Below are 24,851 nucleotides of genomic sequence, written 5' to 3'. Positions count from 1 at the left end.
ACACACCGCAGGATTCATGTCCTCCGCCAACACACCGCAGGATTCATGTCCTCTGCCAACACACCGCAGGATTCATGTCCTCTGCCAACACACCGCAGGATTCATGTCCTCCGCCAACACACCGCAGGATTCATGTCCTCCGCCAACACACCGCAGGATTCATGTCCTCCGCCAACACACCGCAGGATTCATGTCCTCTGCCAACACACCGCAGGATTCATGTCCTCCGCCAACACACCGCAGGATTCATGTCCTCTGCCAACACACCGCAGGATTCATGTCCTCCGCCAACACACCGCAGGATTCATGTCCTCTGCCAACACACCGCAGGATTCATGTCCTCCGCCAACACACCGCAGGATTCATGTCCATCGCCATCACACCGCAGGATTCATGTCCTCTGCCAACACACCGCAGGATTCATGTCCTCCGCCAACACACCTTAGGATTCATGTCCTCCGCCAACACACCTTAGGAAGTGGTTAAGTGATTGATGGGGCTGAGGGATAAGCCAGTGCACCACTCAGCTCCTGCGACAAGTGCGGCAGTGGTACGGCACCACCTGCCAGCCTGCGCTATAACACCTGCTGCAGAGCCCTCAGTCACCCAGTATCCTTCCTAGTGTATATAATATAAAAGTGAGAGACTAAACCTAGTCGTACATATGGCAGCTCCAGTCAGACAGAGGACAAGAAGATGCCGGAGGTGACGAAATGCCAGCAGGAAATGTTCCTGGCTTATAGAGGTCATGGTTTACATCTGTGGATTACACTGGGTACATATATTACACTGGGTATATACATTGTCATGCCTTCAGCAGTTTATGTTATGTAAAATGGATGTATACTGTTGTATAATGTTTTACAATTGCTGTTCCTTGTAGTCATACATACCTCCCAACTGTCCCGGATTCCGTGGGACAGTCCCATTTTCGGGGTGCATTATATGTGGCCCCACCGAAAAAAAACAATAAACCAGTAACTCACCTGTCCGCCGGTCCCAGCAGCTCCTCTCCCGGCAGAGCGCGCACTCCCGTCATCCTCCGGGGCGGGCAGCGGGGTATACAGACCCTGACTGTGCCGGAAGTGACCTGCAGCCTCGGTCATGACTCACTTCCGGCACAGTCAGTGTCTGTATACCCCGCTGCCCGCCCCGGAGGATGACAGGAGTGAGCGCTCTGCCGGGAGAGGAGCTGCTGGGACCGGCGGACAGGTGAGTTACTGGTTTATTGTTTTTTTGGTGGGGCTACACTAATGGGGGGATTGGATACTATGTGGGGCACTATATGGGGCGATTGGATACTATGTGGGGCACTATATGGGGGATTGGCTACTATGTGGGGCACTATATGGGGCATTGGCTACTATGTGGGGCACTACTGGGGGGATTGGCTACTATGTGGGGTACTATTGGGGGGATTGGATACTATGTGGGGCACTATATGGGGGATTGGATACTATGTGGGGCACTATATGGGGGGATTGGATACTATGTGGGGCACTATATGGGGGGATTGGATACTATGTGGGGCACTATATGGGGGGATTGGATACTATGTGGGGCACTATATGGGGCATTGGATACTATGTGGGGCACTATGTGGGGGATTGGATACTATGTGGGGCACTATGTGGGGGATTGGATACTATGTGGGGCACTATTGGGGGGATTGGATACTATGTGGGGGATTGGATACTATATAGGGCATTTTGGGGGGATTGGATACTGTATAGGGCACTATTCCTTCAGCAGCATGTGGTGACTGTAGGGGAGTGGCTATGGAGGGTTACTATGGGGGCGTGGCTATGGAAGGTTGCTATGGGGGCGTGGCTATAGAGGGTGGCTATGGGGGCGTGGCTATGAAGGCCCGCTGTGGGGCGTGGCTTGGGGGCGTGGCTATGGGGACCACGGCGCACATGTCCCTCTTTGCAAAAGTTGGGAGGTATGGTCATGCGGTAATGAATCCGTATGCAAGTGTTAAATGCTCCCTCTAGTGGCCATCCGCATAGACTGTACTTTGTATGTAAAAGATTGTTTGGTCCATCTCAGCTTCCTTATCTGTAGCCCATGACCCTGGTGACATCATCATCATCATCTTCATCATTCCAGCCATTACCCTCAGAGCACTGCAGAGTCGGCTGTATCCTGAGCCATCCTCTTCCTCCGGGCTTACAGTAGCATCGCTGGTACATTTATACAGTCATCCAGCAGTATATATTGGAAGGCACCTGACTGGATATGGAGGGGGGGGGGTATACACTGACTGCATATGCACTCTCCTCTATTTCCTCCTATAACCTGATCATTAGCAGCTGCCAGGAAAGGGTTACCAGTTCCTGTGAGGCTGTAGCTCCTCCCACACCCCTCTCAGACACAGCTCCTGGGTGTTTCCTATCAGCTCTGTAGCCAATAGGCCGGATTCCCTCCTTGCTCTAGCCCCTCCCTCTGCCTTTAGTCTCCTGAGCTTCCTCTTCCTGCCCTCAGTCTCCACAGGACGGACCTGCAGCCGCTTTGCCCCCCCGCCCTCCCTTTTGATCTTGGTTTGTCATGGTGTTTTGTTTATTTTGTCCTTTCTTTTTGTTATTATTATACTAAAGTCACAGCTGGCGGAAATTACCTGCTAAGCAGGCGTGTTGGGTTAGTAAGGCGGACTTGCACGGCAGGAGTCTGTCGTCCGGCATACCCCTTTACACCCCTCGGTGTAAGAGTTCGGCACTACGTGCCCGGTTATTGGTTTGGTTTGAGAAATAATTAAAAGCTGTGGCCGATCACCACCCAGCAAAAGTTATATTGGTGTCTGTGTCTTTATTCCTGGCAGCTATGGTTATTAATTATGGTTGCTCTTTGCTTTGGGTCTATGTGCAGTCGTGCAGCTTATTGTATATTGATGTGTTTTATACATCTCCCGATGTCATTTTACAGTTTGTAGTTACTACATACAGTCACATGGCTCGTATAGTACGCCATCACATGTATATATATGTATTAGTGAGTGCAGTATCGTTCTATTCCTTTCACCCTATCCCTGCAATAATAAAATGAATTGCTGGGAGGGTTTAGCTGCCTGTCAACTTATGGCCCCCACATACATAAGGAGGACAGAACATACATTACACTGGGTATATATATATATATATATATATATATATATATATATATATATACACACACACATCACAATGGGTATATACATTTTATATACATTATATGAGGAGATTGCGATGACTACACCCTGATCAGTCAGATCTGTCTCTGTCAGGTTATTATACGGAGGGTGTGGAGTGATCTATACTCTAAGGTCACATGTATCTCTGTACGACGACACGGCCATATAAATACATAGTCCACACTGTGACTATAGTGTAAGAACTCCGGACTATAAGTTAAAAAAAATTATATATATATATATATATATATATATATATATATATATATATTGGGCTGTAAGCATAACGCCCATCTGTGGACGTCGCGCCCTCATACCATCCTGATGGAGTCAGTGTCTAACCGTTTGTGCAGACACATGCAGATTTGTGGCTGCTGAAGGTGATTGTGCAGGGCTCTGGCAGTGCTCCTCCTGGTCCTCCTTGCACAGAGGTGGAGGTAGCGGTCCTGCTGCTGGGTTGTTGCCTCCTCCGGCCTCCTCCAGGTCTCCTGGTGTACTGGCCTGTCTCCTGGTAGCCTCCAGCTTCTGGACACTACGCTGACAGACACAGCAAACCTTCTTGTCACGGCTCGCATTGATGTGCCATCCTGGATGAGCTGCACTACCTGAGCCACCTGTGTGGTGTGTAGAGTCTGTCTCATGCTACTACGAGTGTGAAAGCACCAGCAACATTCAAAAGTGACCAAAACATCAGTCAGAAAGCAGCGGTACTAAGAAGTGGTCTGTGGTCCCCACCTGCAGGACCCTCATCTATAGGGGGTGTCTTGCTAATTGCCAATAATTTCCACCAGTTGTCTATTCAATTTGCTCAACAACAGGTGACAGTGATTTTCAGTCAGTGCTGCTTCCTGATGCTGCGTTTACACGTAACGATTATCGTGCGAATTTGCGCGATAACGGTCGAATTCGCACGATAATCGTACGTGTAAATGCAGCGAACGATCGAACGACGCACGATAAATCGTACATTTTGTTCTTTCATCAGGTCATCAAATCGTCGTTCATCGTACGCAAAAAATTCGAAAATCGTTCCGTGTGAACAGTCGTTCGCCGATTTAACCAATGTGTGAGATAGGCTTAAACGATCGCAAAACGATCGCAGTGCAAATATTCGTACGATATATCGTACCATCTAAACGCTGATCGTTATAAAAAAAAAATCGTAAATCCGACATCGCTAATCGTACGATCGGGCCAATAATCGTTACGTGTAAACGCAGCATAAGGGTCCTATTACACTGAGTGATTTTTAACGATTAATGACTAACGATAAATGATCACAAACGAGATTGTTTATCGTTAACCTGAAATCGTTCACCATATTACACAGAACGATAATCGTTATTTACGATCGTTACTATGATCTTTATTGCGATCGTTTATTCCTTCTGATCCCAGAAAAACAATGAACAAGGTGCAATTACACTAAACGATTAGTGAAAAAACGCGGAACTTGAGCAAACGAACATGGAATTACAGCGAACGATTAGCGATAATTTTAGGTTCAGATCTATATCAACAATCAACGACATACGAACGATTTTTCGATCGTTCCCTTCAATTACACAGAACGATCATCGTTTAAATTCAAACGATTTAACAATTTTTCGCATGATATTCGTCCCGTGTAATAGGGCCCTAAGGGTCCATTTACACAGAAAGATTATCTGACAGATTATCTGCCAAAGATTTGAAGCCAAAGCCAGAAACAGACTATAAACAGGGGACAGGTGATAAAGGAAAGACTGAGATTTCTCCTCTTTTCAAATCCATTCCTGGCTTTGGCTTCAAATCTTTGGCAAATAATATTTCTGTGTAAATGGACCCTTACTTAGTTATATTGTGTTGTTTAAGTGTTCCAGGACTGGTGCATCCTAATATATTATATACATCCAGGACTGGTGCATCCTAATATATTATACATCCAGGACTGGTGCATCCTAATATATTATACATCCAGGACTGGTGCATCCTAATATATTATACATCCAGGACTGATGCATCCTAATATATTATACATCCAGGACTGATGCATCCTAATATATTATACATCCAGGACTGGTGCATCCTAATATATTATACATCCAGGACTGGTGCATCCTAATATATTATACATCCAGGACTGATGCATCCTAATATATTATATACATCCAGGACTGGTGCATCCTAATATATTATACATCCAGGACTGGTGCATCCTAATTTATTATACATCCAGGACTGGAGCATCCTAATATATTATACATCCAGGACTGGAGCATCCTAATATATTATACATCCAGGACTGGCGCATCCTAATATATTATATACATCCAGGACTGGTGCATCCTAATATATTATATACATCCAGGACTGGTGCATCCTAATATATTATATACATCCAGGACTGGTGCATCCTAATATATTATATACATCCAGGACTGGTGCATCCTAATATATTATATACATCCAGGACCGGTGCATCCTAATATATTATATACATCCAGGACTGGCGCATCCTAATATATTATACATCCAGGACTGGCGCATCCTAATATATTATACATCCAGGACTGATGCATCCTAATATATTATACATCCAGGACTGGTGCATCCTAATATATTATACATCCAGGACTGATGCATCCTAATATATTATATACATCCAGGACTGGTGCATCCTAATATATTATACATCCAGGACTGGTGCATCCTAATTTATTATACATCCAGGACTGGAGCATCCTAATATATTATACATCCAGGACTGGAGCATCCTAATATATTATACATCCAGGACTGGCGCATCCTAATATATTATATACATCCAGGACTGGTGCATCCTAATATATTATATACATCCAGGACTGGTGCATCCTAATATATTATATACATCCAGGACTGGTGCATCCTAATATATTATATACATCCAGGACTGGTGCATCCTAATATATTATATACATCCAGGACTGGTGCATCCTAATATATTATATACATCCAGGACTGGTGCATCCTAATATATTATATACATCCAGGACTGGTGCATCCTAATATATTATATACATCCAGGACTGGTGCATCCTAATATATTATATACATCCAGGACTGGTGCATCCTAATATATTATATACATCCAGGACTGGTGCATCCTAATATATTATATACATCCAGGACTGGTGCATCCTAATATATTATACATCCAGGACTGGCGCATCCTAATATATTATACATCCAGGACTGGTGCATCCTAATATATTATACATCTAGGACTGGAGCATCCTAATATATTATACATCCAGGACTGGTGCATCCTAATATATTATATACATCCAGGACTGGTGCATCCTAATATATTATACATCCAGGACTGGAGCATCCTAATATATTATACATCCAGGACTGGAGCATCCTAATATATTATACATCCAGGACTGATGCATCCTAATATATTATACATCCAGGACTGGCGCATCCTAATATATTATACATCCAGGACTGGTGCATCCTAATATATTATACATCCAGGAGTGGAGCATCCTAATATATTATACATCCAGGACTGATGCATCCTAATATATTATACATCCAGGACTGGTGCATCCTAATATATTATACATCCAGGACTGGTGCATCCTAATATATTATACATCCAGGACTGGTGCATCCTAATATATTATACATCCAGGACTGATGCATCCTAATATATTATATACATCCAGGACTGGTGCATCCTAATATATTATATACATCCAGGACTGGTGCATCCTAATATATTATACATCCAGGACTGGTGCATCCTAATATATTATACATCCAGGACTGGTGCATCCTAATATATTATACATCCAGGACTGATGCATCCTAATATATTATATACATCCAGGACTGGTGCATCCTAATATATTATACATCTAGGACTGGTGCATCCTAATATATTATACATCCAGGACTGGTGCATCCTAATATATTATACATCCAGGACTGATGCATCCTAATATATTATACATCTAGGACTGGTGCATCCTAATATATTATATACATCCAGGACTGGTGCATCCTAATATATTATATACATCCAGGACTGGTGCATCCTAATATATTATATACATCCAGGACTGGTGCATCCTAATATATTATACATCTAGGACTGGTGCATCCTAATATATTATATACATCCAGGACTGGTGCATCCTAATATATTATATACATCCAGGACTGGTGCATCCTAATATATTATACATCCAGGACTGGTGCATCCTAATATATTATACATCCAGGACTGGTGCATCCTCTCTCTCTATATATATGTATATCATTGTGCACCCAATTCCCAGACTCCCAGCATGCACTCACCTCCTCCATTCCTGTAACACAGATAGGGAAACCTCCAGACATTGCCCAGACCGACGCAGTAGCCAATGCAGGAGAGCAGGAACTCGTACTTTCCCCCCCAAGTCTCCCGGGGGGGCGGTGAGGACACTGCGGGGGTCACAGATTGCTCATGAGACGGGATCTGGGGGACAGGATTATTGTTTTCTGATCCAGGGATTTCCAGAGCTGATGGCGACTCCTGAGACGAGAAGAAAACGTAGATTATTAGAGGAACCAGAGCTCTCATCTCAATGCCAGTCTGCTGCTCGTCTGGAGAAAGCTCCTTGGTCTGAATGGTCCTGTATTCATTTCCACCATTTATAGCCCCTTCTTTGGGCTTTGCACACTCATCCTGACCACAGACACTGAGCAGTAATATACAGGCCGGGTGACAACCCTGATATACATTGAGCACTAATATACAGGCCGGGTGACAACCCTGATATACATTGAGCACTAATATACAGGCCGGGTGACAACCCTGATGGACACTGAGCACTAATATACAGGCCGGGTGACAACCCTGATGGACACTGAGCACTAATATACAGGCCGGGTGACAACCCTGATATACATTGAGCACTAATATACAGGCCGGGTGACAACCCTGATGGACACTGAGCACTAATATACAGGCCGGGTGACAACCCTGATGGACACTGAGCACTAATATACAGGCCGGGTGACAACCCTGATATACATTGAGCACTAATATACAGGCCGGGTGACAACCCTGATGGACTGTGTATTGGAGGCTGCTGTCACTCGTGTTTTCTCCTACAGATTCCATCCGGAGTATTATAGGTCTGCTCTCTGTAACGGTGAGGACCACCACCGCCATCACCTCGCAGGCAATGAGCAATGTGCTGGTTGTATCCTGGAAGATTTATTACTCACTACAAGGATAATGGATCCCAAAGATTCATCAGGAAGGGATGACAGACCCGGAGAAACCGCAGAACAGAAAATGGAGAGATGATGGAGGTGACAATGAGGAATGATGGAGAGATGAAGGAGGTGACAATGAGGAATGATGGAGAGATGATGGAGGCGACAATAAGGAGTGAATGAGGGATGATGAGGAATGATGGAGGTGACAATGAGGAATGATGGATAGAAGAGATGATGGATGATGACACAATGGTGGGCCAGTGATGGCTGATGATGACACAATGGTGGGCCAGTGATGGCTGATGATGACACAATGGTGGGCCAGTGATGGCTGATGATGACACAATGATGGGCCGGGATGGCTGATGATGACACAATGGTGGGCCAGTGATGGCTGATGATGACATAATGGTGGGCCAGTGATGGCTGATGATGACACAATGGTGGGCCAGTGATGGCTGATGATGACACAATGGTGGGCCAGTGATGGCTGATGATGACACAATGGTGGGCCAGTGATGGCTGAATGGTGGGCCAGTGATGGCTGATGATGACACAATGGTGGGCCAGTGATGGCTGATGATGACACAATGGTGGGCCAGTGATGGCTGATGATGACACAATGGTGGGCCAGTGATGGCTGATGATGACACAATGATGGGCCGGGATGGCTGATGATGACACAATGGTGGGCCAGTGATGGCTGATGATGACACAATGGTGGGCCAGTGATGGCTGATGATGACACAATGGTGGGCCAGTGATGGCTGATGATGACACAATGGTGGGCCAGTGATGGCTGATGATGACACAATGGTGGGCCAGTGATGGCTGATGATGACACAATGGTGGGCCGGGGATGGCTGATGATGACACAATGGTGGGCCGGGGATGGCTGATGATGACACAATGGTGGGCCAGTGATGGCTGATGATGACACAATGGTGGGCCAGTGATGGCTGATGATGACACAATGCTGGGCCAGTGATGGCTGATGATGATACAATGGTGGGCCAGTGATGGCTGATGATGACACAATGGTGGGCCAGTGATGGCTGATGATGACACAATGGTGGGCCAGTGATGGTTGACGATGATACAATCAGGCCCGCTTCTGCCATGAGGCGGAATGAGCCTTCCGCCTCAGGCGGCAGATTTTGCGGTCCGGCAGGGGGCGGCATTATGTCCCCCCTGCTGTCATTTTTGTTAAGTATCACTTAACAAAAATGACAGCGGCCGCTCACCTGTCCCGTCGCCCGCGCTCTCCACATCCCGTCAGGTCCCGCGATGTCACCCTGCAGCTGTCACGGACCTCCAGGCTGTGGTGAGTGCCCGGGGTCGGTGGGGGACGCGCTGGGGTGATCGGGTCGTGCGGGACCGCCCCGCGCGATCCGATCACCCGACTCACTCACCACAGCCTGGAGGTCCGTGACATTGCGGGACCTGACGGGATGTGGAGACAGCAGAGAGCGCGGGCCGGCTGCGGCGTGGGACAGGTGAGTGGATGGCTGCGGCGACGGGGGGGGAGGAGGGGAGTGCCGGCCATCACTCGGGGCGGCCGCCTGAGGTTTGCCTCAGGCGGCAGAAACCCCAGAATCGGCCCTGGATACAATGGTGGGCCGGTGATGGCTGATGATGACACAATGGTGGGCTGGTAATGGCTGATGATGACACAATGGTGGGCCGGGGATGGCTGATGATGACACAATGGTGGGCCAGTGAGGGCTGATGATGACACAATGGTGGGCCGGGGATGGCTGATGATGACACAATGGTGGGCCAGTGACTATGATGCCCCCTCTTTGGGTTGGAGGACACAGTATGAGGTTATGGTTACAAGAACAGTCATGGAAACCTCCTGGGTGTCAGCGCTCTGTGGGACACTGCGGGGGAGGGGGTAATGTCCACTGAGAACCAGGCTCACCGGGGATGGAAAAGCTAATATTCCCTCCATGTCCAGCATAATGTGCTGAGATCTCATCCATCATCAGGGCCAGTGACCCAATACAGCGCCCCCTCTGGAAACACCATAACATGGGCCACCAGGCTGATAGGAGCTGACTGTGCTGACTGCAATCTACTAGTCTCTGGTATCAGCCATGTCAGGCTGGGGGGGAGGGGGTGATGACAGCGATGATGATGAAGGTCACCTGATGTATAACTTATGTTTACAGACAATAATTTAAAATGTAAATGAATCACAATCCAATGACTGCTGTGACAGTGATGTATCTAATCATGGGTGTATCACAGCTAATTTGCATTGCTGGGGATGAATCAGGACGGAGCAATGTCTCACGTTCCTCCATCTTCCCGATCCACTAGAGAGTCTCCATCCACCATGTGCTATGGAAGAGCAGGACCTCAGGGGCGGGGTTATCTATGCCCCGCCCCCTCCGCACAGCTGGTATAAGGCTCAGCTTACATCAGTGTTGTAGCTGCAGTGTTGGATCTGTGAGATATCACCGAGGTCCAACAGGTTCTATCTCCGCCCCGAACTGTGACATCACAGGAAACATGATTTACTACAGCTACAAAGAGCGATGTCGTCACCGGCCGCTGTATACAGACAGGAAGCGATGATGTCACCGGCCACAGTATACAGACAGGGAGCGATGATGTCACCGGCCGCCGTATACAGACAGGGAGCGATGATGTCACTGGCCGCAGTATACAGACAGGGAGCGATGATGTCACCGGCCGCAGTATACAGACAGGGAGCGATGATGGAGGCGACAATAAGGAATGATGGAGAGATGAAGGAGGTGACAATAAGGAGTGAATGATAGAAGAGATGATGGATGATGACACAATGGTGGGCCGGTGATGGCTGATGATGACACAATGAGCAATGATGTCACCAGCCGCAGTATACTGACAGGGAGCGATGATGTCACCAGCCGCAGTATACAGACAGGGAGCGACGATGTCACCGGCTGCTGTATACAGACAGGGAGCGATGATGTCACCGGCCGCAGTATACAGACAGGGAGCGATGATGTCACCGTCCGCAGTATACAGACAGGGAGCGATGATGTCACCAGCCGCAGTATACAGACAGGGAGCGATGATGTCACCGTCCGCAGTATACAGACAGGGAGTGATGATGTCACCGTCTGCAGTATACAGACAGGGAGTGATGATGTCACCGTCCGCAGTATACAGACAGGGAGCGATGATGTCACCGTCCGCCATATACAGGATATTTATAGATCACTTCGGAAGGATCCAGGAGGAATCCCCCCCCAGAGCATTATATTATATTACACCTCAGTCCCTTCTGTCTCTTTCTATGACACCTGATTACTCTCTGTCTCTTTCTATGACACCTCAGTCCCCGCTGTCTCTTTCTATGACACCTCAGTCCCCACTGTCTCTTTCTATGACACCTGATTACTCTCTGTCTCTTTCTATGACACCTTAGTCCCCGCTGTCTCTTTCTATGACACCTTAGTCCCCGCTGTCTTTTTATGACACCTCAGTCCCTACTGTCTCTTTCTATGAACCAGATTCCTCGCTGTCTATGACACCTTAGTCCCCGCTGTCTCTTTCTATGAACCTGATTCCTCGCTGTCTCTAAAACACCTCAGTCCTCGCTGTCTCTAAAACACCTCAGTCCTCGCTGTCTCTTTCTATGAAACCTGATTCCTCGCTGTGTACTTCTATGAATCCTGATTTCCGGCTGTCTCTTTCTATGACACCTCAGTCCCTGCTGGCTCTTTATATGAGACCTTAGTCCACGCTGTCTCTTTCTATGACCTTCTTTTTCTATGTCTTCCTCTTTCCCCTCCGCCTGTCTCTTCCTCCCTCTCACCTGTGCTGGGGATGTCCCGGCAGCAGTCTCTTCCTCCCTCTCACCTGTGCTGGTGATGTCCCAGCAGCAGTCTCTCCCGCTCTGTCTGTCTCTTCCTCCCTCTCACCTGTGCTGGTGATGTCCCAGCAGCAGTCTCTCCCGCTCTGTCTGTCTCTTCCTCCCTCTCACCTGTGCTGGGGATGTCCCAGCAGCAGTCTCTCCCGCTCTGTCTGTCTCTTCCTCCCTCTCACCTGTGCTGGTGATGTCCCAGCAGCAGTCTCTCCCGCTCTGTCTGTCTCTTCCTCCCTCTCACCTGTGCTGGGGATGTCTCGGCAGCAGTCTCTCCCGCTCTGTCTGTCTCTTCCTCCCTCTCACCTGTGCTGGTGATGTCCCAGCAGCAGTCTCTCCCGCTCTGTCTGTCTCTTCCTCCCTCTCACCTGTGCTGGTGATGTCCCAGCAGCAGTCTCTCCCGCTCTGTCTGTCTCTTCCTCCCTCTCACCTGTGCTGGGGATGTCTCGGCAGCAGTCTCTCCCGCTCTGTCTGTCTCTTCCTCCCTCTCACCTGTGCTGGTGATGTCCCAGCAGCAGTCTCTCCCGCTCTGTCTGTCTCTTCCTCCCTCTCACCTGTGCTGGTGATGTCCCAGCAGCAGTCTCTCCCGCTCTGTCTGTCTCTTCCTCCCACTCACCTGTGCTGGTAAAGTCTCGGCAGCAGTCTCTCCCCCTCCATCAGTCTCGTGGGGCTGCATATTACCCCGGTGCAGCCCCTCTGTCCAGGTCTCGGGGGGCAGCTTCATGTGTCGGCAGTACAGGAGACAGCACTGACCTCACAGAGACAACCTCACCTGAAGCCAGGTGTGCTGAGCCCCGCCCCCTCCCATGTCATCACTTCATCACCGTGACAACCAGACCCGACCCAACCTGTATTGTCATCCCAGTAACAATCCCTGATTCCTCCTCCCCCTCCACGCCCCTCCCTCAGAGACTCTCAGAGACCCCTCTGCTGCCTGTGCTGAGAGAGTGCAACACCATCCTACACCGCAACAACCTGCAAGAGTGCAACACCATCCTACACCGCAACAACCTGCAAGAGTGCAACACCATCATACACCGCAACAACCTGCAAGAGTGCAACACCATCAAACACCGCAACAACCTGCAAGAGTGCAACACCACCATACACCGCAACAACCTGCAAGAGTGCAACACCACCATACACCGCAACAACCTGCAAGAGTGCAACACCATCCTACACCGCAACAACCTGCAAGAGTGCAACACCACCATACACCGCAACAACCTGCAAGAGTGCAACACCATCATACACCGCAACAACCTGCAAGAGTGCAACACCATCCTACACCGCAACAACCTGCAAGAGTGCAACACCACCATACACCGCAACAACCTGCAAGAGTGCAACACGATCCTACACCGCAACAACCTGCAAGAGTGCAACACCATCATACACCGCAACAACCTGCAAGAGTGCAACACCACCATACACCGCAGCAACCTGCAAGAGTGCAACACGATCCTACACCGCAACAACCTGCAAGAGTGCAACACCATCATACACCGCAACAACCTGCAAGAGAGTGCAACACCATCATACACCGCAACAACCTGCAAGAGTGCAACACGATCCTACACCGCAACAACCTGCAAGAGTGCAACACGATCCTACACCGCAACAACCTGCAAGAGTGCAACACCATCATACACCGCAACAACCTGCAAGAGTGCAACACCATCATACACCGCAACAACCTGCAAGAGTGCAACATGATCCTACACCGCAAAAACCTGCAAGAGTGCAACACCATCATACACCGCAACAACCTGCAAGACTGCAACACCATCATACACCGCAACAACCTGCAAGAGTGCAACACCATCCTACACCGCAACAACCTGCAAGAGTGCAACACCATCCTACACCGCAACAACCTGCAAGAGTGCAACACCATCCTACACCGCAACAACCTGCAAGAGTGCAACACCACCATACACCGCAACAACCTGCAAGAGTGCAACACGATCCTACACCGCAACAACCTGCAAGAGTGCAACACCATCCTACACCGCAACAACCTGCAAGAGTGCAACACCACCATACACCGCAACAACCTGCAAGAGTGCAACACGATCCTACACCGCAACAACCTGCAAGAGTGCAACACCATCATACACCGCAACAACCTGCAAGAGTGCAACACCACCATACACCGCAGCAACCTGCAAGAGTGCAACACGATCCTACACCGCAACAACCTGCAAGAGTGCAACACCATCATACACCGCAACAACCTGCAAGAGAGTGCAACACCATCATACACCGCAACAACCTGCAAGAGTGCAACACGATCCTACACCGCAACAACCTGCAAGAGTGCAACACGATCCTACACCGCAACAACCTGCAAGAGTGCAACACCATCATACACCGCAACAACCTGCAAGAGTGCAACACCATCATACACCGCAACAACCTGCAAGAGTGCAACATGATCCTACACCGCAAAAACCTGCAAGAGTGCAACACCATCATACACCGCAACAACCTGCAAGAGTGCAACACCATCCTACACCGCAACAACCTGCAAGAGTGCAACACCATCATACACCGCAACAACCTGCAAGAGTGCAACACCATCATACACCGCAACAACCTGCAAGAGTGCAACACCATCATACACCGCAACAACCTGCAAGAGTGCAACATGATCCTACACCGCAACAACCTGCAAGAGTGCAACACCATCATACACCGCAACAACCTGCAAGAGTGCAACACCATCCTACACCGCAACAACCTGCAAGAGTGCAACACCATCCTACACCGCAACAACCTGCAAGAGTGCAACACCATCATACACCGCAACAACCTGCAAGAGTGCAACACCATCAAACACCGCAACAACCTGCAAGAGTGCAACACCACCATACACCGCAACAACCTGCAAGAGTGCAACACCACCATACACCGCAACAACCTGCAAGAGTGCAACACCATCCTACACCGCAACAACCTGCAAGAGTGCAACACCACCATACACCGCAACAACCTGCAAGAGTGCAACACCATCATACACCGCAACAACCTGCAAGAGAGTGCAACACCATCATACACCGCAACAACCTGCAAGAGTGCAACACGATCCTACACCGCAACAACCTGCAAGAGTGCAACACGATCCTACACCGCAACAACCTGCAAGAGTGCAACACCATCATACACCGCAACAACCTGCAAGAGTGCAACACCATCATACACCGCAACAACCTGCAAGAGTGCAACATGATCCTACACCGCAAAAACCTGCAAGAGTGCAACACCATCATACACCGCAACAACCTGCAAGAGTGCAACACCATCCTACACCGCAACAACCTGCAAGAGTGCAACACCATCATACACCGCAACAACCTGCAAGAGTGCAACACCATCATACACCGCAACAACCTGCAAGAGTGCAACACCATCATACACCGCAACAACCTGCAAGAGTGCAACATGATCCTACACCGCAACAACCTGCAAGAGTGCAACACCATCATACACCGCAACAACCTGCAAGAGTGCAACACCATCCTACACCGCAACAACCTGCAAGAGTGCAACACCATCCTACACCGCAACAACCTGCAAGAGTGCAACACCATCATACACCGCAACAACCTGCAAGAGTGCAACACCATCATACACCGCAACAACCTGCAAGAGTGCAACACCACCATACACCGCAACAACCTGCAAGAGTGCAACACCACCATACACCGCAACAACCTGCAAGAGTGCAACACCATCCTACACCGCAACAACCTGCAAGAGTGCAACACCACCATACACCGCAACAACCTGCAAGAGTGCAACACCATCATACACCGCAACAACCTGCAAGAGTGCAACACCATCCTACACCGCAACAACCTGCAAGAGTGCAACACCATCATACACCGCAACAACCTGCAAGAGTGCAACACCATCCTACACCGCAACAACCTGCAAGAGTGCAACACCACCATACACCGCAACAACCTGCAAGAGTGCAACACGATCCTACACCGCAACAACCTGCAAGAGTGCAACACCATCATACACCGCAACAACCTGCAAGAGTGCAACACCACCATACACCGCAGCAACCTGCAAGAGTGCAACACGATCCTACACCGCAACAACCTGCAAGAGTGCAACACCATCATACACCGCAACAACCTGCAAGAGAGTGCAACACCGTCATACACCGCAACAACCTGCAAGAGTGCAACACGATCCTACACCGCAACAACCTGCAAGAGTGCAACACGATCCTACACCGCAACAACCTGCAAGAGTGCAACACCATCCTACACCGCAACAACCTGCAAGAGTGCAAACACCATCATACACCGCAACAACCTGCAAGAGTGCAACATGATCCTACACCGCAACAACCTGCAAGAGTGCAACACCATCATACACCGCAACAACCTGCAAGACTGCAACACCATCATACACCGCAACAACCTGCAAGAGTGCAACACCATCCTACACCGCAACAACCTGCAAGAGTGCAACACCATCCTACACCGCAACAACCTGCAAGAGTGCAAACAATACGACCACCGGCAACAACCTGCAAAGAGTCCTACACCGCAACACCTGCAAGAGTGCAACACCACCATACACCGCAACAACCTGCAAGAGTGCAACACGATCCTACACCGCAACAACCTGCAAGAGTGCAACACCATCCTACACCGCAACAACCTGCAAGAGTGCAACACCACCATACACCGCAACAACCTGCAAGAGTGCAACACGATCCTACACCGCAACAACCTGCAAGAGTGCAACACCATCATACACCGCAACAACCTGCAAGAGTGCAACACCACCATACACCGCAAAAAACCTGCAAGAGTGCAACACGATCCTACACCGCAACAACCTGCAAGAGTGCAACACCATCATACACCGCAACAACCTGCAAGAGAGTGCAAACACAATCATACACCGCAACAACCTGCAAGAGTTGCAACACGATCCTACACCGCAACAACCTGCAAGAGTGCAACACGATCCTACCACCGCAACAACCTGCAAGAGTGCAACACCATCACTACACCGCAACAACCTGCAAGAGTGCAACACCATCATACACCGCAACAACCTGCAAGAGTGCAACATGATCCTACACCGCAAAAACCTGCAAGAGTGCAACACCATCATACACCGCAACAACCTGCAAGAGTGCAAACACCATCCTACACCGCAACAACCTGCAAGAGTGCAACACCATCATACACCGCAACAACCTGCAAGAGTGCAACACCATCATACACCGCAACAACCTGCAGAGTGCAAAACCATCATACACCGCAACCAACCTGCAAGAGTGCAACATGATCCTACACCGCAACAACCTGCAAGAGTGCAACACCATCATACACCGCAACAACCTGCAAGAGTGCAGACACCATCCTACACCGCAACACCTGCAAGAGTGCAACACCATCCTACACCGCAACAACCTGCAAGAGGTGCAACACCATCATACACCGCAACAACCTGCAAGAGTGCAACACCATCATACACCGCAACAACCTGAAAGAGTGCAAACCATCTACACCGCAACAACCTGCAGAGTGCAACACCACCATACACCGCAACAACCTGCAAGAGTGCAACACATCCTACACCGCAACAACCTGCAAGAGTGCAACACCATCCTACACTGCAACAACCTGCAAGAGTGCAACACCATCATACACCGCAACAACCTGCAAGAGTGCAACATATCCTACACCGCAACAACTGCAAGAGTGCAACACCCAATCATACACCGCAACAACCTGCAGAGTTGCAACACAATCTTACACCGCAACAACCTGCAAGAGTGCAACACCATCATACACCGCAACAACCTGCAAGAGTGCAACACCATCATACACCGCAACAACCTGCAAGAGTGCAACATGATCCTACACCGCAACAACCTGCAAGAGTGCAACACCATCATACACCGCAACAACCTGCAAGAGTGCAACACCACCATACACCGCAACAACCTGCAAGAGTGCAACACCATCATACACCGCAACAACCTGCAAGAGTGCAACATCATCATACACCGCAACAACCTGCAAGAGTGCAACACCATCATACACTGCAACAACGTGCAAGAGTGCAACACCACCATACACCGCAACAACCTGCAAGAGTGCAACACCATCCTACACCGCAACAACCTGCAAGAGTGCAACACCATCCTACACTGCAACAACCTGCAAGAGTGCAACACCATCCTACACCGCAACAACCTGCAAGAGTGCAACACCATCATACACCGCAACAACCTGCAAGAGTGCAACACCATCATACACAGCAACAACCTGCAAGAGTGCAACACCACCCTACACTGCAACAACCTGCAAGAGTGCAACACAATCTTACACCGCAACAACCTGCAAGAGTGCAACATGATCCTACACCGCAACAACCTGCAAGAGTGCAACACCATCATACACCGCAACAACCTGCAAGAGTGCAACACCACCATACACCGCAACAACCTGCAAGACTGCAACACCATCATACACCGCAACAACCTGCAAGAGTGCAACACCATCCTACACCGCAACAACCTGCAAGAGTGCAACACCATCCTACACCGCAACAACCTGCAAGAGTGCAACACCATCATACACCGCAACAACCTGCAAGAGTGCAACACCATCCTACACCGCAACAACCTGCAAGAGTGCAACACCATCCTACACCGCAACAACCTACAAGAGTGCAACACCATCCTACACCGCAACAACCTGCAAGAGTGCAACACCATCCTACACCGCAACAACCTGCAAGAGTGCAACACCATCATACACCGCAACAACCTGCAAGAGTGCAACACCACCATACACTGCAACAACCTGCAAGAGTGCAACACCATCCTACACCGCAACAACCTGCAAGAGTGCAACACCATCATACACAGCAACAACCTGCAAGAGTGCAACACCACCCTACACTGCAACAACCTGCAAGAGTGCAACACAATCTTACACCGCAACAACCTGCAAGAGTGCAACACCACCCTACACTGCAACAACCTGCAAGAGTGCAACACAATCTTACACCGCAACAACCTGCAAGAGTGCAACACCATCCTACACCGCAACAACCTGCAAGAGTGCAACACCATCATACACCGCAACAACCTGCAAGAGTGCAACATGATCCTACACCGCAACAACCTGCAAGAGTGCAACACCATCCTACACCGCAACAACCTGCAAGAGTGCAACACCACCATACACCGCAATAACCTGCAAGAGTGCAACACCATCATACACCGCAACCACCTGCAAGAGTGCAACACCATCATACACCGCAACAACCTGCAAAAGTGCAACACCATCATACACCGCAACAACCTGCAAGAGTGCAACACCATCCTACACCGCAACAACCTGCAAGAGTGCAACACCATCATACACCGCAACAACCTACAAGAGTGCAACACCATCCTACATTGCAACAACCTGCAAGAGTGCAACACCACCATACACCGCAACAACCTGCAAGAGTGCAACACCATCATACACTGCAACAACCTGCAAGAGTGCAACACCATCCTACACCGCAACAACCTGCAAGAGTGCAACACCACCATACACCGCAACAACCTGCAATAGTGCAACACCATCATACACCGCAACAACCTACAAGAGTGCAACACCATCCTACACCGCAACAACCTGCAAGAGTGCATCACCACCATACACCGCAACAACCTGCAAGAGTGCAACACCATCCTACACCGCAACAACCTGCAAGAGTGCAACACCATCATACACCGCAACAACCTGCAAGAGTGCAACACCACCATACACCGCAACAACCTGCAAGAGTGCAACACCATCCTACACCGCAACAACCTGCAAGAGTGCAACACCATCATACACCGCAACAACCTGCAAGAGTACAACACCATCATACACCACAACAACCTGCTAGACTGCAACAACACCCTACACGGCAACAACCTGCAAGAGTGCAACACCATCATACACCGCAACAACCTGCAAGAGTGCAACATATATCCTACACCGCAACAACCTGCAAGAGTGCAACACGATCCTACACCGCAACAACCTGCAAGAGTGCAACACCATCCTACACCGCAACAACCTGCAAGAGTGCAACACCACCATACACCGCAACAACCTGCAAGAGTGTAACATAATCCTACTCCGCAACAACGTGCAAGAGTGCAACACCATCCTACACCGCAACAACCTGCAAGTGCAACACCATCATACACCGCAACAGCCTACAAGAGTGCAACACCATCCTACACCACAACAACCTGCAAGACTGCAACACCATCCTACACCGCAACAACCTGCAAGAGTGCAACACCACCATACACCGCAACAACCTTCAAGAGTGTAACATCATCCTACACCGCAACAACGTGCAAGAGTGCAACACCATCATACACCGCAACAACCTACAAGAGTGCAACACCATCCTACACCGCAACAACCTGCAAGAGTGCAACACCATCATACACCGCAACAACCTGCAAGAGTGCAACACCATCATACACCACAACAACCTGCAAGAGTGCAACACCATCCTACACCGCAACAACCTGCAAGAGTGCAACACCACCATACACTGCAACAACCTGCAGGAGTGCAACACCATCCTACACCGCAACAACCTGCAAGAGTGCAACACCATCATACACCGCAACAACCTGCAAGAGTGCAACACCATCCTACACCGCAACAACCTGCAAGAGTGCAACACCATCCTACACCGCAACAACCTGCAAGAGTGCAACACCATCCTACACCGCAACAACCTGCAAGAGTGCAACACCATCCTACACCGCAACAACCTGCAAGAGTGCAACACCATCATACACCGCAACAACCTGCAAGAGTGCAACACCATCCTACACCGCAACAACCTGCAAGAGTGCAACATGATCCTACACCGCAACAACCTGCAAGAGTGCAACACCATCATACACCGCAACAACCTGCAAGAGTGCAACACCACCATACACCGCAACAACCTGCAAGAGTGTAACACCATCATACACCGCAACAACCTGCAAGACTGCAACATGATCCTACACCGCAACAACCTGCAAGAGTGCAACACCATCATACACCGCAACAACCTGCAAGAGTGCAACATATATCCTACACCGCAACAACCTGCAAGAGTGCAACACGATCCTACACCGCAACAACCTGCAAGAGTGCAACACCATCATACACCGCAACAAACTGCAAGAGTGCAACACCATCCTACACCGCAACAACCTGCAAGAGTGCAACACCATCATACACCGCAACAACCTGCAAGAGTGCAACACCATCCTACACCGCAACAACCTGCAAGAGTGCAACACCACCATACACCGCAACAACCTTCAAGAGTGTAACATCATCCTACACCGCAACAACGTGCAAGAGTGCAACACCACCATACACCGCAACAACCTGCAAGTGCAACACCATCATACACCGCAACAACCTGCAAGAGTGCAACACCATCATACACCACAACAACCTGCAAGAGTGCAACACCATCCTACACCGCAACAACCTGCAAGAGTGCAACACCATCCTACACCGCAACAACCTGCAAGAGTGCAACACCATCATACACCGCAACAACCTACAAGAGTGCAACACCACCATACACCGCAACAACCTGCAAGAGTGCAACACCATCATACACCGCAACAACCTGCAAGAGTGCAACACAATCTTACACCGCAACAACCTGCAAGAGTGCAACACCACCCTACACCGCAACAACCTGCAAGAGTGCAACACCATCATACACAGCAACAACCTGCAAGAGTGCAACATGATCCTACACCGCAACAACCTGCAAGAGTGCAACACCATCATACACCGCAACAACCTGCAAGAGTGCAACACCATCATACACCCAACAACCTGCAAGAGTGCAACACCATCATACACCGCAACAACCTGCAAGAGTGCAACATGATCCTACACCGCAACAACCTGCAAGAGTGCAACACCATCATACACCGCAACAACCTGCAAGAGTGCAACACCACCCTACACCGCAACAACCTGCAAGAGTGCAACACCACCATACACCGCAACAACCTGCAAGAGTGCAACACCACCCTACACCGCAACAACCTGCAAGAGTGCAACACCACCATACACCGCAACAACCTGCAAGAGTGCAACACCATCATACACCGCAACAACCTGCAAGAGTGTAACATCATTCTACACCGCAACAACCTGCAAGAGTGCAACACCATCATACACCGCAACAACCTGCAAGAGTGCAACACCATCATACACCGCAACAACCTGCAAGAGTGCAACACCATCATACACCGCAACAACCTACAAGAGTGCAACACGATCCTACACCGCAACAACCTGCAAGAGTGCAACACCATCCTGCACCGCAACAACCTGCAAGAGTGCAACACCATCATACACCGCAACAACCTGCAAGAGTGCAACACCATCCTACACCGTAACAGTGTAATATCCTGCACTGTATATAGTGTCTCCCAGTGTAATATCCTGCACTGTATATAGTGTCCTCCAGTGTAATATCCTGCACTGTATATAGTGTCCCCAGTGTAATATCCTGCACTGTATATAGTGTCCCCCAGTGTAATATCCTGCACTGTATATAGTGTCTCAGTGTAATATCCTGCACTGTATATAGTGTCTCCCAGTGTAATATCCTGCACTGTATATAGTGTCCGGTGTAATATCCTGCACTGTATATAGTGTCCCCCAGTGTAATAACCTGCACTGTATATAGTGTCCGGTGTAATATCCTGCACTGTATATAGTGTCCCCCAGTGTAATATCCTGCACTGTATATAGTGTACCCCAGTGTAATATCCTGCACTGTATATAGTGTCCCCAGTGTAATATCCTGCACTGTATATAGTGTCCCAGTGTAATATCCTGCACTGTATATAGTGTCCCCCAGTGTAATATCCTGCACTGTATATAGTGTCCCAGTGTAATATCCTGCACTGTATATAGTGTCCCCCAGTGTAATATCCTGCACTGTATATAGTGTCCCCCAGTGTAATATCCTGCACTGTATATAGTGTCCCCCAGTGTAATATCCTGCACTGTATATAGTGTCCCCAGTGTAATATCCTGCACTGTATATAGTGTCCGGTGTAATATCCTGCACTGTATATAGTGTCCCAGTGTAATATCCTGCACTGTATATAGTGTCCGGTGTAATATCCTGCACTGTATATAGTCTCCCAGTGTAATATCCTGCACTGTATATAGTGTCCCCCAGTGTAATATCCTGCACTGTATATAGTGTCCCCCGGTGTAATATCCGGCACTGTATATAGTGTCCCCCAGTGTAATATCCTGCACTGTATATAGTGTCCCCCAGTGTAATATCCTGCACTGTATATAGTGTCCGGTGTAATATCCTGCACTGTATATAGTGTCCCCCAGTGTAATATCCTGCACTGTATATAGTGTCCCCCAGTGTAATATCCTGCACTGTATATAGTTTCCCCCAGTGTAATATCCTGCACTGTATATAGTGTCCCCCAGTGTAATATCCTGCACTGTATATAGTGTCCCCCAGTGTAATATCCTGCACTGTATATAGTGTCCCCCAGTGTAATATCCTGCACTGTATATAGTGTCCCCAGTGTAATATCCTGCACTGTATATAGTGTCCCCCAGTGTAATATCCTGCACTGTATATAGAGTCCCCAGTGTAATATCCTGCACTGTATATAGTGTCCCCCAGTGTAATATCCTGCACTGTATATAGTGTCCCCCAGTGTAATATCCTGCACTGTATATAGTGTCCCCCAGTGTAATATCCTGCACTGTATATAGTGTCCCCCAGCTGTAATATCCTGCACTTGTATATAGTGTCCCATGTAATATCCTGCACTGTATATAGTGTCCCCCCAGTGTATAATATCCTGCACTGTATATGTGTCGGTGTAATATCCTGCACTGTATATAGTGTCCGGTGTAATATCCTGCACTGTATATAGTGTCCCCAGTGTAATATCCTGCACTGTATATAGTGTCCAGTGTAATATCCTGCACTGTATATAGTGTCCCCCAGTGTAATATCCTGCACTTGTATATAGTGTCCCCCAGTGTAATATCCTGCACTGTATATAGTGTTCCCCCAGTGTAATATCCTGCACTGTAATAGTGTCCCGGTGTAATATCCTGCACTGTATATAGTGGCCCAGTGTAATATCCTGCACTGTATATAGTGTCCAGTTGTAATATCCTGCACTGTATATAGTGTCCCCCCAGTATAATATCCTGCACTGTATATAGTGTCCCCCAGTGTAATATCCTGCACTGTATATAGTGTCCCCAGTGTAATATCCTGCACTGTATATAGTGTCCCCAGTGTAATATCCTGCCACTGTATATAGTGGTCCGGTGGAATATCCTGCACTGTATATAGTGTCCCCCCAGTGTAATATCCTTGCACTGTATATAGTGTCCCCCAGTGTAATATCCTGCACTGTATATAGTGTCCCCCAGTGTAATATCCTGCACTGTATATAGTGTCCCAGTGTAATATCCTGCACTGTATATAGTGTCCGGTGTAATATCC

The 24,851-nt window shown here is 48.8% G+C and overlaps 1 protein-coding gene across 3 annotated transcripts in view; it reads right to left on the bottom strand.

The window, feature by feature from the left end:
- Positions 1-13,042, bottom strand: part of LOC138792196 (sodium-dependent proline transporter-like) — a 36,714-nt gene extending 23,672 nt beyond the window's left edge. Inside the window, exons 1-2 of one of the 3 annotated variants that reach the window (XM_069969331.1) lie at positions 12,886-13,042; positions 7,499-7,715 (exon numbers count right to left, since the gene is read on the bottom strand). In XM_069969331.1, coding sequence (XP_069825432.1) covers positions 7,499-7,715; positions 12,886-12,993 — 325 coding nt within the window. In that variant the 5' untranslated portion in view covers positions 12,994-13,042. Of the gene's footprint in view, positions 1-7,498; positions 7,716-12,265; positions 12,336-12,513; positions 12,610-12,885 lie in introns of those variants that run through there. The other 2 variants (XM_069969332.1, XM_069969333.1) reach the window with 2 other exon arrangements.
- Between the last annotated feature and the right edge of the window lie 11,809 nt (positions 13,043-24,851).

This window comes from Dendropsophus ebraccatus, chromosome 5 (genome assembly GCF_027789765.1).
Source record: "Dendropsophus ebraccatus isolate aDenEbr1 chromosome 5, aDenEbr1.pat, whole genome shotgun sequence".
NCBI lineage: Eukaryota > Metazoa > Chordata > Amphibia > Anura > Hylidae > Dendropsophus > Dendropsophus ebraccatus.
This window is presented reverse-complemented; position numbering and strand designations above follow the sequence as displayed.